The sequence below is a fragment of the Agelaius tricolor genome, unplaced genomic scaffold (genome assembly GCF_023055355.1).
Source record: "Agelaius tricolor isolate 1412-34295 unplaced genomic scaffold, bAgeTri1.0.p SCAF_20, whole genome shotgun sequence".
In the NCBI taxonomy this organism is placed as follows: Eukaryota; Metazoa; Chordata; class Aves; order Passeriformes; family Icteridae; genus Agelaius; species Agelaius tricolor.
The window spans coordinates 11,679,000-11,694,817 of NW_027269280.1; the positions used below are offsets into that span (position 1 = coordinate 11,679,000).

Here is a 15,818-nt window from a genome sequence, read left to right on the forward strand (position 1 = left end):
TGGAACACAACTAAGGGAAGAATCTGCTACACAGAGACTACCAGAGAAAGCTCCCACTGGGTACCACCATGCTGTGTAATAGGAACTACCTTAGAAACCTGCAGCACCAGCTTTAGACTTCAGCTACTCAGTGTCCACAGCCTGCCCTTCTGCTCAGCAGAGACTCCTGCCAGTGCCCAGTCACACTTGGCATGAACAAAGATAAAAAAAGGGAATTGCTGCTGTCTGCAGCTTCAGGTGTTCAGTGGATGCCCCCACCTTGCTTTGAGCCTGCTTGCCCAGACCACAGAATGAAGGGCTTTCCACACACAGCAGAGAATAAACACACTGCATTGCTTTTGGAATTAAAACCAGAACAATTATCCCTAACAGTTTGCAGCAAGATTCATGCACACCAGTGTCAACACTGTAGTGTATGGTGTGCATGCACAGCTTTTGTCTGTGGGGAACAATTACCAAAGATGGACATGAAGATCTTTATTACAACAGATTATTATTACCACAGAAGATGTGCCAGGAAAATACAAACAGTGTATATTAAACCATATGGAGAACTTGCTGGTACATGGAGCTCAAAGTGCTTCTTCCACAATCCCCACCTACCCACAGCCTGATCAATGCCCATCATCTGTGCACAAAGTTTAACTTTGTTTTATTAATAGTACCACAAAATCTGGATATATAAGTGCCCTACTATATAAAGCAATATATTGGGATTTTTTTTTCCTGCTGAAATAATTTCTAATTTAGTTACTATAGAAACCATCCTGCAGCCATCCTAAAAAAAAATCTCTGTATATATTTACACTCACACTGAGAAGAAGAGGAGAAAAGCTGGAATGTACCTGTACATGCAAGAGACAAATGGCCAAAACCACCAGATTTGACAGAAAATAATAGGAACACAGCTGAAACTCCTTAAAATCTAAAAGCAATATTCATTCACATGATTGCCATCACTAACAAAGCCATGAACATGCAAAAACCTCTGCTCACAGAAAATCAGGGCCTTTCTTTACTGCTTGGGAAACAAATAGGTACAATAATGCAGTAACACTATTTTTTCTTAGAACTGACAAAGGGAAGTTCTGAGCATCCTGACATTACTCTAATATGTCAAATGAGAAGAAGTCAGGGCTAACTGAACATGCCTTTTTTGCTCATTTAAGTTGCAGATGAGTGACAGCTAACAAATTATACAACAGTGACACACAGATCCAGACCAGCAGTTCTGCAGTAAAATTTAACAAGAGACAGCTTTACCCAGGTTTATTTCTTTTCATACAGTGCTGTCATAAACATTTCATAAATAATTCTACTAGGAGTATGCATGATTTATAAAATGTCTGGGAGGAGTTGCTAGCTTTCTCTCTTGCACTCTGTTGTTTGTACTTGTAAAATTGAGTCAGCTGTAATTTCAACAACCCTAAATCTTCTCTACAAGAGATTAAAAACACCAGTGCTACTTGCTGCAGAAGAAAAAGGTATTCCAGTAGTAAAGTATCTACAGAAAGCCACTGAGACAATCATTTAACTCTTCTGTATCATGAAGGTTGAAGAATTCTCAAAACAGAAAACCAAAAGCATTTTATGGCAGCAAATAAACACCTTGGGTAAAAGGTTTCTATTGGAAATAACCCTGGGGGACATTAATAGGCTTAGAAAATCTTGAAGTTGGCCATTTAATTTCTAAGATTAGATGGGACTAGTTTTGCAGAGTGCTAGGATTTGTGTTTTATCACCCCAGTCTGTATGTGAAGACAGGAGCTGGGACAGTGGGCTGCAGCACCATCTGCACAGGGGATGACACACTCTGCTCTGCCCCAGATGGTGCAGCTCAGCCTCTTCCCCACTGCTGCCTGGGAGCCTTGCCTGGAACAGAATAGCTGTGCCTAAACCCAGGCAAGGTCAATGCAGAGCTGAGAGGTTGTTTTCCAAGTTGTTCACGGATTTAGGTTTGTCCAATTCTGGAATGTCAGCTGACACCACCAGCTTTTTGTCATGGGCACTTGTGGCCCTTTCCCTCTCAGATCTGGATTTTCTCACTGTGCTATGTCTGTGTCATCTGTTCTGGATTAATGCCACATGCTTCACACAATGTTACTTGAAGAGGATTTTGAAAATATTGCTGAGTAGAAAATGAGACCACCAAAATATTTCATCATGCTAAACTGTTCCCAGGAAGACAAACCTACATGCATGCAGAGTAAGTCAAGATGTCCCCACAGCTGAGACACTGAGTTCATCCCCAAACCAAAATTTTTAAAGCCTGGAGACAGTGATCTACATGGAGGACTCCAGACTAACACTACCTTTGTATGTTGACAGACCCAAGTTCAAACTGAGAATATCATTTACAAATAGCTTCTATCTTTTCTACCACTATTCCAATATATTGCACTGGGCCAGCATATACCTTTTGTTCAAGGTTGTCTATTTTTTCATAGTGTATCTAATTTCTGATTAAAGAATTCCATTATGGGAATTAAGTTTTTGTTGATTTACAAAATAACATTATTATACCGCTGTCAAGTATCTTATGCTAGTACTTTTCATCCTTCAGAGTATAAAAACATCAGTATGCAGAGTAAGAAATAATTACTTTCTGAAATAATACTAGAAAATTCCACCTAGGAATATAGTGGAATCTCTTTAAATTAAATTAGCTAGCATTAGCATTCAAAAACTAGGCACGATTTAGGTCAACCACTGATCTCTCTTAATGTGGTAATTCACATTTTCTAGTAGAAACACTCCCTTATACACACCTCTCAGTCCCCTACTGCTCATCTTCCTCATCCATTAGAACAGAATACTGACACTTAACCCTGCAGTGATGAACAAGTCAGCCTTGCTCATGCAAAGCTCACACTTGGCTTGAAGCATGTTGAATAATTCCATTCATTTCCACAAGAACACTTTGCACTATGTGAATCTGAGTCCAAGCATTCAGCAGTGTCAGGGGCTAATCACAGCAGGATTTTTGTAGGGAAAACTGGCAGCCAGTGCAGGGAAAGCAGCACAAAGCTGTGGAGCCATCAATGAGGTGCCACTGTTTAGTCTGTCCCATCAGCTGTGCCCTGGGTCCAGCTGGGACAGAGTTAATTCTATTCCCAGGGGCTGCTGCAGAACTGGTTTGGATTCAGTGTGAGAATAATGTTGATAACACACTGATGTTGTAGTTGTTGCTAAGCACTGCTTACTCTAAAGCAGTTTCCCAGGCTCTGCCAGTGAGGAAGTGCACGAGGAGCTGGGGGAGCATGGCCAGGAAGGCTGACTGGAACTGGCCAGAGGGTGAGGAGATGTACCTAAACCAGTACAGAAACTGGGGGGGCTGCTGGGGAACTGCTACATCAGTCAGCAGGTACTGAGCAGCTGGATTGAGCATCACCTGCTTTTCTTGGGTTTTGTTCCTCTCTATTTCTTATCTTCCTTTCATTATTGTTATTATAATAGTTTTTATTTCAGCTTTTTAACAGAGCTTAGTCCACAGGCTTTACCTTTGCTCTGATTCTCCTCCCCATGCCATGGAGGGAATGGGAGGGGAGTGATCAGATGGGTGCATGGTATTCAGCTGCTGGCTGACAGCACTTGTTAATCAAAACTTCTCTCCAGAAAGATGCAATGATATAGAAACCCTTTTGCAGACTGATCCATGAATCAATGTTGAACCATTGTCAATATTCCTGTGCTGTTTAACCCAGCTGAGGGATTATCATCAGACATGAGCACTTACCTTGTACTTAAAAGAGGTTTGCAGAGAGGTGCTAATTAACACAACATACAGCAAAAATGAAGATAGGTGTTAACAGATATAAAGCTGAAATAAATTTCACAATTCCAATACTAAAACAGAAGCACTGGATGGGAAAGTAGAGACACAAAATTTTGTCACTGCCATCACAGGCAACCACATAACAGATGTGGACTGTAGTCAACCCAGAATGACAAACAGAGCACCTCCAGGCTCTCCAGAACTGCTAAAGAACCCTATCACCAAAGAACAAAAGGCAAAAACCCTGGGACATAGCACAGAAAAGCCAAAGATACCAGAGACAACAGCAGTGTGTGAGTGGCAACCCCAGCAGGGAACTGAGGGATAAATGCCCATGTGAGTCTCAGGAGCATTCTGTGTCCATGGCAGTGAGAGGCACAGGCATCTGGGGAGGTGATCACAGACACAGGGACAGTCCTGAGGAGGTGATCACAGACACAGGGACAGTCCACAGACACAGGGACAATCTACAGACACAGGGACAGTCCTGTGGAAGTGATCACAGACACAGGGACAGTCCTGAGGAGGTGATCACAGAAAGGGACAGTCCTGTGGAGGTGATCACAAACACAGGGACAATCCACAGACACAGGGACAGTCCACAGACACAGGGACAGTCCTGTGAAGTGATCACAGACACAGGGACAGTTCTGGAAGTGATCACAGACACAGGGACAGTCCTGAGGAAGTGATCACAGGCACAGGGACAGTTCTGAAGTGATCACAGACACAGGGACAGTCCCTGTGACAGTGCTGCTGCCTCACTCTGGGGCTGGGAGACTCTTTCTGCTGAGCCATGCTACAGAGAGCAGAGCACAAGAAGGCTCCTTCCAACTCAGCAGAGCTCTTAGAGCAAATAGCACTATTTTTCATCATGAGAACTGCAGGTTGAGTTGAGAAACAATAAACAAGAGGATAATTAAGATGAACAAAATTAGAATTTTTAAAGAGGGCTCAGCCATCAAGTATATGATAAATGATGCATAACTGAAAAAATGTTGGTGCTTCTCTCCCCATGCTTTCAAGCTCACCAGAAATAACCCTTCAAGGGAAATATTCACCCAGTAAATATCTCTGTAATTCTCCTTTCCTTTACTTGCTCATGGCTTGTTTAACGTGCCTGTGTGGAATTTCACATCCCCATCCCTTTGCAGACCTTTCCAATGAGAAACAGGTGTCTCAGGGCTGGCTGAGAACACAAGTGCACTGTGTTTATCAGCTGTGTAAACTTACATTGAAGAAGTTGGTCTTGTTCCTCTCACAGAAGAGGCCCTGTGCAGGCATGTGCTTCAGCTGCTGCCAGGGCACCCCACTGCCCAGCAGCACGTCCCGGGCCCACTGCAGGTTCTGTGGACAACAACAGCCAGGTCAGATGGAGGCAGGGATGGCACTGGCACATTTTCTGAAAAATCCTCTTTGCCCAGGGTTCTTCCCCTGGGAAGCAGAGAAACCTCAGAGAAAAATGCAAACAATAATTGTTTTAACTTAATGACCAATCACAGCCCGGCTGTGTCAGGACTCTAGAGAGAGTCACAGGTTTTTATTATCATTCTTGTAGCCTTCTGTGTGTATCCTTTCTCTCTTCTTTAGTATAGCATTATTTAATATAATATAATATCATAAAATAATAAATTAGCCTTCTAAGAACATGGAGTCAGAGTCATCATTTCCTCCTTGGTCCTGGGGACCCAGCAAAAACCACATGGGGGATGCAAAAGCCACCACAGGTGAAAGTACAAAACAAACTATACTTTTGTTTATTAACCTGCAATGTCTTTTCTCAGTTTTGTCATAGTTGCTGCTCCATTCTCCCCACACACTCTCTGGGAGCACTCCCAGCTCTTCCTGGGCCAACCACCTGCAGGGAATAACCTGCCAGGGCTGAGGCCTCGACCCTCAGGCTCAAACTGCAGCTCTCTTTTAGTGGGGAGGTGAGTTCAGAGCTTTTGGCCCCACCCAGGCACTGCCCTCCACGTAAGTTCACTTCACCTCCCTGGAAATTCCACAACTGTCATCAAACTTGGATAACAGTGCTCAGTGAATTAACAAGAAATTATCAGTAGGGGACCAAATGATAGATGACAACCAAAAATTGATAAAAGCACTATCCCTCTAAAATTTCAATGCATGAAGCTCTCTTTTGTAGCTGAGAACTAGGGACAGCTGTTGGCTCCAGGCAGAATGTTACCAACAGATGGGACAATTATTAATTGTGAGATTTCACTGATGGAAGCTTTGCTTTACTTCATTTTTTATTTCAGGGTTCAAAAGTGGCATTTGAGTTGCATTTGACCAGCTTTTGTACAGAAAAGTTCACAAGAGAGGACCTGAAAGAAAGAGGGAGATGTTTGGTTCATAGAGACAAATAAGAATGTTGCACTCTGGCTTGTGTTCTGTGGTCTGGAAATACACTTCTGTGAGTCATAAATGTGATTAAATCATGTCCATCCAAGAAGCATATTCCAGCTGTAATATCCTTTATTTGTGTATATGTTTGTTGTTGGGGTGGGGGGCTTATTAGAAAAGTTCCTGTGTTGCAGAGTATTTTTATTTATAAGACCCTGGTGAAACAGTAGAAGCTCTGCTCAATCATCAGTGCCTTTGTGCTAATGACAGTAATCATGCAGAAATCTCCAATGTCTCACCAGAACTGCAGCATCCCCTCGAGCAAAACGCTGATGGATTCATGTGCAGGACAGCTGAACACTGGCAATAATAACCAGATATTTATGGGTGTCAAAAATCCCTCATTCCAAGGGCTCACAGAGGTACTTACACAGGACATTCATGATTATAGTGCAGCATAATCAATGGGATTTGGACAGCTTGGTTTTGGTATGGAACAAATACATGTTCACTCATAAACATCATAAGGTACTTTCTGGCTGGTCATGGATTTCAGTAAATTTAATTATTATCACTGAGTGCCAAATTTAATTAAGACTGAAGAAAGCAGAAGGTGTAAACTCAGCTGTATACTAACTTTGTTCTACATAACTTCTTTTGTAATATGTATTTTTGTAATCCTGTTAACCTAATCCTGAAAAATACTTGGAAATACATACAGAAGAAAATACAACACAAGAGAAGCTACAAAAATCTGGTCTTCCATGAAAGCCATCTTGTTTTGAATAAAACAGAATCCAACAAAAATAAGCCTATTGGATCATCCAAGATCCAGGCAGAGAAAATGCTTTATTTTGTGCTAATCATAGTCATCAGAAGTGAAGTTAATTCCAAGTGTGAAAATGAAGTAAGACTTGCCTAATGTGTGGTAATCTGAATCTTACAGTTAAAACTATCACATAAAAATTCAAGGAAAACCAAATCTTTAAGAAAGTTACCATCCCACCACAAAGCTTAAATCTAAAATCCCAGTCTAAAGAAATGTTAGCTGTGGATGTATTCTCAAATGAAAACAAGGAAAAGGTTAAGAGCTCATTAATTGTGTCATTAATTGTGCATCATGCTCTGGTGCTGGGATGTGCAATGCACAGGACACTGACCATCCACAGGCATGTGTTTGGTACACATAATTCACAGGCTTTTATTGAACAAGATGATGGCAGCAGCCCAGCTAGGAGGAGAAAAGATCATTCAGACAAATGGGGCAATTACACAGTAACTTCACACAATCAAAGCTAATAGGAATAAAAGACATAGTTACAGATTTTCCACTACCCTTCTCCTTAAATCAGCATGATCACTTATTCCCAGTAAATATGCCTGAGCAGGTCTCAACTCATTAGATTTTACAGAGTCTGCTCTGCTTGGTTTTCAGCTGATGAAGTTATTAGGAGTGGGTGAAGGGATCCAGGACACAGCAAAAAGGATTTATTCTTCTTGGCACACTGCTTGCCAGCCTCAAATGCTGGATTTGGCTGTCTGACTCAGGGCAATTATGAAATACTCTTTCCAGTTCAGCTGTTGCCTCCCACATCTTTATCACCCCAAGATTCAAAGACAAGATGACTGACAGGGTACAGTAACTTGCAAAAAAGCTGAAGTAGAAAAGGAAAATCTCTTAAGGTCAACCAAGTGGAACTGAGTCACCTGGGATGGACACCCCTTAACTCAATGGTGCCAGAAACACCTTTACCTAAACTGGAAACTCCACCAAGTGTTTCTGGGAGGTGAACAAAACACTCCAGTATATTTTAATCCTTCCCTCTGATTTCATTTACAGTCCATTAGAAGGCTTTGTCTCAAAAACCTCCTCCTCCATCAAAGAAAAGCAAAATAAAATGACTACTGATTTGAAGGGTGACCTTTAAAATGAACTGTTATTATCAGACTGTTTCTACTTGAAGTGCTTGCATCTATTATGCCTCCAGATTATGTCTGTCTCTAAGTACATATTAAGCCTACAAACATATAATCTTGTAATTTTTACATGCATGTATTATGCTGGTTTGAGCAACCTGTCACATCACTGACCTCATGTCACACCCAACATTTATTTCCCCATTAAGGGCTGTGCTAATAACAGACATTACAGAACACACAAACTTCAAAACTCACACAGTCTTTGTGAGCAGATTCTTGCAGGATTTACAGAGCACTTTTCATTTTGAGATTAAAAAAAACCATGCAAGTAAATATTTTTCTTTCCTGACAACCTGCTGGTTACAGATTATCAGACCAGTTCCACATCCTGATCCATAAGGACCATAAGGTGAATACTTCACACTGACAAACAGTGCCATGTCCTAACTTCTCCTTCCAAACTGTGCCAACATTCATTTTGGAGGCAAAAGTCACAAAGAATGAAGACTTTACTTCAAGACAATACTAACAGGAAGCTGAAACTACTGCCCAAACTGGCAATGAAGCCACTTCTGAAAATTCATTTGTATTTGCCTGCACATTTACTCCAACTAAAGACAGCTATATATAAATAAATATATTATATTTATAAATTTCTTCTGATAACAGACTAAAACAAAGAAAAATAGACTCCAAATATTAAGCTGGATTTTGCAGGGGGAAAAAAAACCCAACAGAACATGTAGCCAAACAAAATGTTCATAGAGTTTGAAAAGATGTTTAAAAAAGCACTCAACTATCTTCACTAATCTCACAACAGCAAAACCAGGAAAGCTGTGAAATGGGAGAAAACAGATTGCATATGGAAAACTTGTTTTTCTGAGCACTATGGAGACCTGCCAATCCTCTCCTCTTCCCAGCCAACCATGAATTTTGGCCATCAGTCTAAATTCTTCATGCAAATTCCTGGCGTTGGAACATAAATGCTGAATTTTCCAAGATGGTTATACACATTTAAAAATTAATTTCAGTTTTCTAAAATTTACCACTCTGCCCCCCAACAACACAACCTGATGTAATTGATCTCATTTTTTAAATCAGGCTGATCATGAGTAAATGTAAGCATTATTCTTACTGCTGACAGTGACCCATTTTGTGTTTTAATTTTCTGCAGGAGTGTAACTTCCATTAGAGACACAGTAATGTGCCATTAAAACACAGACATTGGATATTACTCTACAAAAGAGCCTGAATGAGTCACTGAAGAAAGAAAATATAAAACCCATGTGAAAATATGTAGTGCACATATAGCAATAAGAAGATGGTTTTGGGTTTTGCCATGTCAAGTGTTCATTATGCATTCTGCAGAAGTAATAAAAAGGACAGTAAAACCCAAAAATGCTTCTTGAAGCCAGCCTGGTAACTACTAGGCTCAAACAGGCAGGATTCAGTTTTTCTGAGTTCCAAGAGGAAACAGATTTAGACAACAATGTGTATTTCACATGGAAATCCATCACTGAGTTGATATTTATATAAGGAGGGAGATATAAAAAGCAAAAGAGAAAGCTTCATCAGGGAAAAATAATGGAAGAAAATATTTTGCAAGTAGTTCCTCAGGCAAGGCCATGCTATCTGAACCAATAAATTGAAAACAGGCAGCCTTTTTTGTTGAATGTTGATACAAAATCATGTCAGCAACAGTAATGACAGATTGCAGGAATCTATGGCTCCTATTCATGATGAGCTCCATGGAAAAATTAACAACTGTTACATACAAACAGCATAAGAATGTTTTCAAAACAAGCTCTCCATAAAAAAGGGTGATATTTTTCTGGATAATCACTCTACAGACAAATGGAATATTCATCACCTCCCAGTAGGCTGGCAGGACCTGCCTGTGCTCACTCTGCAGTGCCACTGGGACATGGCTGCCCCAGACCTAATGTGTGGTAATCTGAATCTTACAGTTAAAACTATCACATAAAAATTCAAGGAAAACAAGACCAGGGGTACCACTTGGCTCTCCTCCCTGTTGTTCACATAAGCTTCAGTACTGGTGGGGAAGAGAACTCAGGAAGCCAAGCACAGCAGCATGTGATCTAATACAAGACTTCCAAATATAAAATCTGTGAATTTAGACCTTGATTATGACAAATAGTAAAATACCTCTGATCGTTTCAATGTATTATTCCTACACATTTTACCAATAAAGACTCAGGATACCCACAAAGTCTATCTGTGTCACATGATGTGTTTACACAATATTGATTAATTTCTGCTTCCAACTCAATTTTCAGTCCACTTATTCAGTAAAATAAATAATTGCTGTCATTTTTATGAGAACATCTTAATTTATGTGACATATCTAAAATGTAATTCTCTGCTGAATGACAGAAATTACTTAGTTCAGTAATAAAAAAAGAAATTTTCTCCTTAACTGACCTCACACATGAGTCAGACAATCTAGGAGCTGATGACTTCCCCAAGTGTAGCTTCATTCCAAGCTGCACTGAACAAGCTGTATTTTAGCACTGACACTTCTGCACCAGTGCCAGTGGCAGCACAGTTGGTTGGCTGGGGTGTTGGACAATACTCTTTTCCTGACCCACAGATGGGTTTTAAAACACCTGAGAGGTGTTTCAAAAACTTTTATTCCATTTTCAGTCTCATGAGGAGGGTGAGACAATATAGATGTTATAATTCACACCATCACAATCAGAAGCTAATTATTTCCTAATTACAATACAAGTGATACACTATAAGTGAAACACTGTAACTGTTTCTTGGCCTGTCAGCTTTAGCCACACCATGCTGTAGATGCCTTGAAGCCAATCATGTAAAATTACTCCTCGTGGGTCTTGCTACAATGCATCTTTCACAGTTCTATTTCTCCAAAGTATCCAGTCTTATTTGCAAGGCCATCTGTCAGGACCCAGGACATCCCCTGGCTGGCCAGGACCCCTGCCAGGGGGCTCAGAAGCCCTGGCACAGAGCCCAAAGCACCTGTGGGTTTGATTATGACCCATGGAGCAAATCACCAACCTTAGATGAAGATCAGCAAGCCACAACAGTTTAGGTAGAATAATAGTGAAGTTATCATGGGGTGGAAAAGTAGATTTTGGGGTTTTGGTATGGGGGTTCAGGAGGCAAGATGGAGGGAACTGGGTGTGTCCAGCCTTTCTCCTTCTTCTTCTTGGCCTCCACCTTCTGCTGTGATGTTGGCACTTTTGGATTGGTTCAGAGTAGAAGCTCACTGTCTAACACAGGTGATGGGTATTGGAAAGGAATTGTAAACATTGTACACATTGTAGTTTTTAGTACAAAGCCATAACCCTGCCCTGGGGGCAGGCACAGTGCCTGGAACTGTCCTGCTGGATGGACCTCGGCAGGGCAGGAGAAAATTTTTGTAGATAAGAAACAATGAACAACCTTGAGCCTGAGAAATGAAGAGCCCTGACTCCTTCTTCAAGCACCAGGCTGGGAAAAGAGACTTTCAAACTTTTCTTGGGGTCACTCTGATAAGCCAGAGATCCCAACAGCCATCCTTTGAAACTTGTTTCTGGTTCAATTTCTCTCTCAACAAGAGCTGAGCTAGAAAGCTGATGGAGTTGATAGAGTTGATAGAGCCTGTCCTATCCCATGGCATTCCTAAGTCAGCATTTCTTATCTCAAGGCCTGCAAACAGATACCCAGTGAGAACTCCCTCCAATGGCAATGCCCCTGGGCTCAGAGCTCACCTTGTGTGTTTTGCTGTAGGTGTAGAGGTAGGCCAGCCTGTAGAGGCTCTTGTAGTGCTGGGGGAAGCGGCTGAGGCACAGGCAGAAGGAGGAGATGCACTGCTCCGTCAGGAACTTGCGCTGCTCCTCCAGGTCTGCGGGGAGGCCCTGGGGGAACTCACAGGCATCCTCTGCACAAGGCTCAGCCTTCTTCTTGCAGTCCCACTGTGAGCCTGGGGCCATGGCAGCTCTGAGGGCATTGCCAGGAGCACACTGAGGGTCCAGCAGCAGCTTCTGGGCAGGAGGCTCTGTAGGATCGTAAGATACGGAGATCTCCAGCAGCTCCTCTGATTTTCCTGCAGTTGGAACAGTAAGAGGAAAGTGACACGAAATTGCCATTTCCAAATGGCAAATGACATCTAGAAAATGACAAAAATTCAGTATGACAAAAGGTAATCCTTTTCTTCACTAAAGCACAGACAGAAATATTGAAAAAATTTTCTGACTATTTGTGGTGTTCATTGAACAAGTGATCTGCAACTCATTGACAGAGCCACACAGTGGTGGCTCCATTGTCTTCATCCTGGGTATCAGGATAAAGGATAAACCTTCATCTGGGTTTATCCTGGTATCTCCATTGTTTTCATTAACATTTTATCCTGGTATCTCCATTGTCTTCATTTACATTTTATCCTTGTATCTCCATTGTCTTCATTTACATTTTATCCTTGTATCTCCATTGTCTTCATTTACATTTTATCCTGACATCTCCATTCCCTTCATTTGGGTTTTACCCTGGTATCTCCATTGTCTTCATTTACATTTTATCCTGACCAATAGTATGAATTCAGCACACCTTACACAATGAAGGGTTTTACATACTCTTGGAAGATTGAGGAGGAGGAGGGAAAAAAGCCAAAATAAAAGAGTAAATTCAGGAATATTTTATTGCAAAGAAAAGAAGAAAAAACAGAAAATTAATGCCACCCTCCCAAGTGAAATGTATTACTCTTAATAGTCTGCCCAGAACACAATCCCAGCACACAAAATGGACTCAGACAGAAGGATCAGCAGCAGCTCACCTGGTCTTCTGCACAATGTAGGACCTACAGTTCCACGTAAATATTTCTGTGATTATTTTGGCAACTTATAATTCAATTCACCCATCTTTTGCTGAAGGATACCAAGTAAAAAAGTCTTGTTTGAGACTATATTCAAATAACTACTCTTTAAATTATTTAAAAATACAAAACACTGAAGAAAAAGCAAATAATAACCTAAAAAAAGGCAAGCCAGTCAAAGGGCCAGCAGACAGCAGTTTAGTTTTTCTTTGTAAGATTTACCAGACAGAACAAATTGAATTGGTGGACAAATGAATGGGGCACAGCTCTAAATTTAAGCTACACACATACAGGCAGCAATGTTACCTAGTTAAAATCCTTAGTCACAGTGCAGCATATTTCAGTGCATCTGCAAGCCAGGAGAAACATTTTCATGAAACTCCTGCAGCTGACATGCTCTATTAAATCAGGCATACCCTTCTCCTCTGCAGATCCCAGGGTCTCTTTGCTGAGCACCAGTGTATCAGCACAGGTAGCAGAAATCCTCTTCTCTGTGTAAGTCTTCTTCAGGCTGTCCTGAGAGCTGGCAGGCTCATTGAACATATCCTGTGTGGAGCTGGAGTCAGACAGCACTGCTCCAGTGCTATCCTGACTCCTCTCTGCAAAAGAGATAAAGAAGGAATGCACCTCTCTTCATAGTCCTCAAGCTGCTGCTTGTCTCTTGGTAACAGCAACACAAAACTCTGCAAACTCTTACAACTGCCACACAGGATCCCTAAGCACCACCAAGAGAAGGTATTTCATTCTCACCAGATTCCTTCCTAGAATATATTCCTGGAATTTGATTCAAAAGCAATAAAGCTCAATTTTCAAGAGCAGTTAGGCTAGGGACACAATATTTCAGGCGGTATGGCCCTGGAAAATCTCCCAGGTTTACTGGAGCATTTGCCTTGAAAAGCACCCAGTGTAATTTTGAACCAGAAACAAGCAAAGTTCAATTGACAAGAGAAAACCATGAAGAACAATACTGGTAAAAATTACTCATGAAAGAAAGAAAAATCAGTAAAATTAGAGGGCAAAGACTTACAGGAGTGATCTCTGATGCCAACTATCCTGCAGGTGTAAGATGCTATTCAACAAACACTCTGAAAGGTGATTTAATATGGCAAATAAACAACACATCAAAGAACTAGGCCTAACACAGACAGGGAAACTGGACTTCAGGGCAGCCATAGAAGAAAAGAAGAAGTGACTTTACCTTGACAGAGTGGAGCAGGGGCTGCTGACTACAGTACAGTCACAACTAAGCTGTTAATGTGCACAGGAACAGGCATTGAGACTTTAGCAGAGGGGATAAAACACACCTCAGAACAGGCAAGTGAAAACCTCCCACTCATGTCTGAAACCTGCCAGATTTAACCCAAGTTCTTTACATCAAGGGTTAGCAGAGGCAACCCTGCATGAGTAAAGAACACAGCTGAGTCTCTCTGACAGAAAGAGGCCTGCACATTCCCACTGAGATGGGAAACTGGCATTTTTCCATATTGTTCCAACATAATTCAGTGTTCAATATAAAATTCCAATACAAGCAATTCCCTTTAAATCTGGAGTCCACAAGAATTATTTCCAATTTCTTCTTAAGATACTGATACTTGATTCTGTCCAATTTCTTCTTAAGCTACTGATACTTGATTCTGTGGTCTAGTTAAAGGTGGCCCTGCTCATTGCAGGGGTGTGGCACTAGATGATCTCTAAAGGTCCATTCCAACCCAAACCATTTCATGATTCTATACAGAAATGGCATAACCAGGAGGGGGTTACATCTATTGTCTAGGCAGTTCCACTGCATTCTGATTCATTAATTTTATTGATAAGATCAAGAAAGAAAATTAACAAAGCAAAAGCCCTTGCTTTGAGATGAGCAGATAATTTAATTAAATTTCTTCTGTTCCATCTGAATTGCACTTGTTCAGGAGAGGGCCTCCTATGAATTTATTTTATCAAGATAAATCCCTCTGCAAACCTTCAGCTTGCAGATCAGGTTCTGCTTATTAGGATTCCAATGAATTTAAACCAAATTTGATGCACTCTGTAGGTTTTTCACTACCACACAAAGACAACCTTCCCTTTCAGTGAGCAGATCTTAATAAAACTCTCTATTGGAAAAGAATGGGGGAACAGTATTTGCTTCCTAATTGGAAGCTATAGAAGCTGGTTAATGATGACAAGTTTTATACAGAGAGAATATAATTGCAAAGAATGGGAAGAGAAGGATTCTGAAGAGAGGTCAGTCAAGCTTTAAATGACTCATTTATAAAGCTTTAATAACTTTCTGTGGTACAAATCAATACTATTGAACTCCCAGTTGACATCAGGAAAATCATTTACAGTAGCTCCCTTGGTATTTTTTTTTAAAGAAGTTTCTGTATCTGTGGCAAAGAGGCTGAATTACTTATCTAGGGGGAAAAAAATTGCAAATTTCCAGATGTTGCCACAAGCCTGCAGGTCAGTTCTGATGTGTGGGTTATGACAGAGGAAGCATCAGAATGTGAATCAAGAAATGCCAGAGCAAGATGCCTGGGTGAGATCAGATCACTGGGAAATTACAATAGGTTTTCATCATGCAAAGATAGACAATGATTCAACACATTAAATTTCAAATATATGCATGAGCTTTTCCTTATGGGAACCAATGTAAACACTCCTTACAATTAGCCAGCTAGTTTAATTTGAAATTTCTGCTTAAATGAGTGTGGGTCTAGGTAGGGATGTTTATTCTCCTTTTCTTTCAATACATTAACCCTATTTAAAAAATGATATTAACACTGGGCTCCCTAATCACTGGAAAGCAGAGGAAGATGACTATTGAGACAACTTTCTATTATATTAGATATTCCTTGAATACAGCAGATACTTTCAAACTAAGTGAGCCAGATGGAAAACCCTGGAGTATTCCAGAAATTAGCAGCAGCTACCAATTATTAGCATTAATTTCTCAGA

General features: G+C 40.8%; 2 protein-coding genes across 2 annotated transcripts in view; one reads left to right on the forward strand and one right to left on the reverse strand.

Annotated features, from left to right (window-relative positions):
* Positions 1 to 15,818, forward strand: part of KLHL22 (kelch like family member 22) — a 303,656-nt gene that overhangs the window by 144,725 nt on the left and 143,113 nt on the right. The window lies entirely within an intron of this gene.
* The window catches only part of CABIN1 (calcineurin binding protein 1), a 116,572-nt gene that overhangs the window by 58,647 nt on the left and 42,107 nt on the right, over positions 1 to 15,818 (reverse strand). The window contains exons 28-30 of the mRNA XM_071445630.1: positions 13,295 to 13,477; positions 11,779 to 12,113; positions 5,009 to 5,122 (exon numbers count right to left, since the gene is read on the reverse strand). Coding sequence (XP_071301731.1) covers positions 5,009 to 5,122; positions 11,779 to 12,113; positions 13,295 to 13,477 — 632 coding nt within the window. The remainder of the gene's footprint in view (positions 1 to 5,008; positions 5,123 to 11,778; positions 12,114 to 13,294; positions 13,478 to 15,818) is intronic.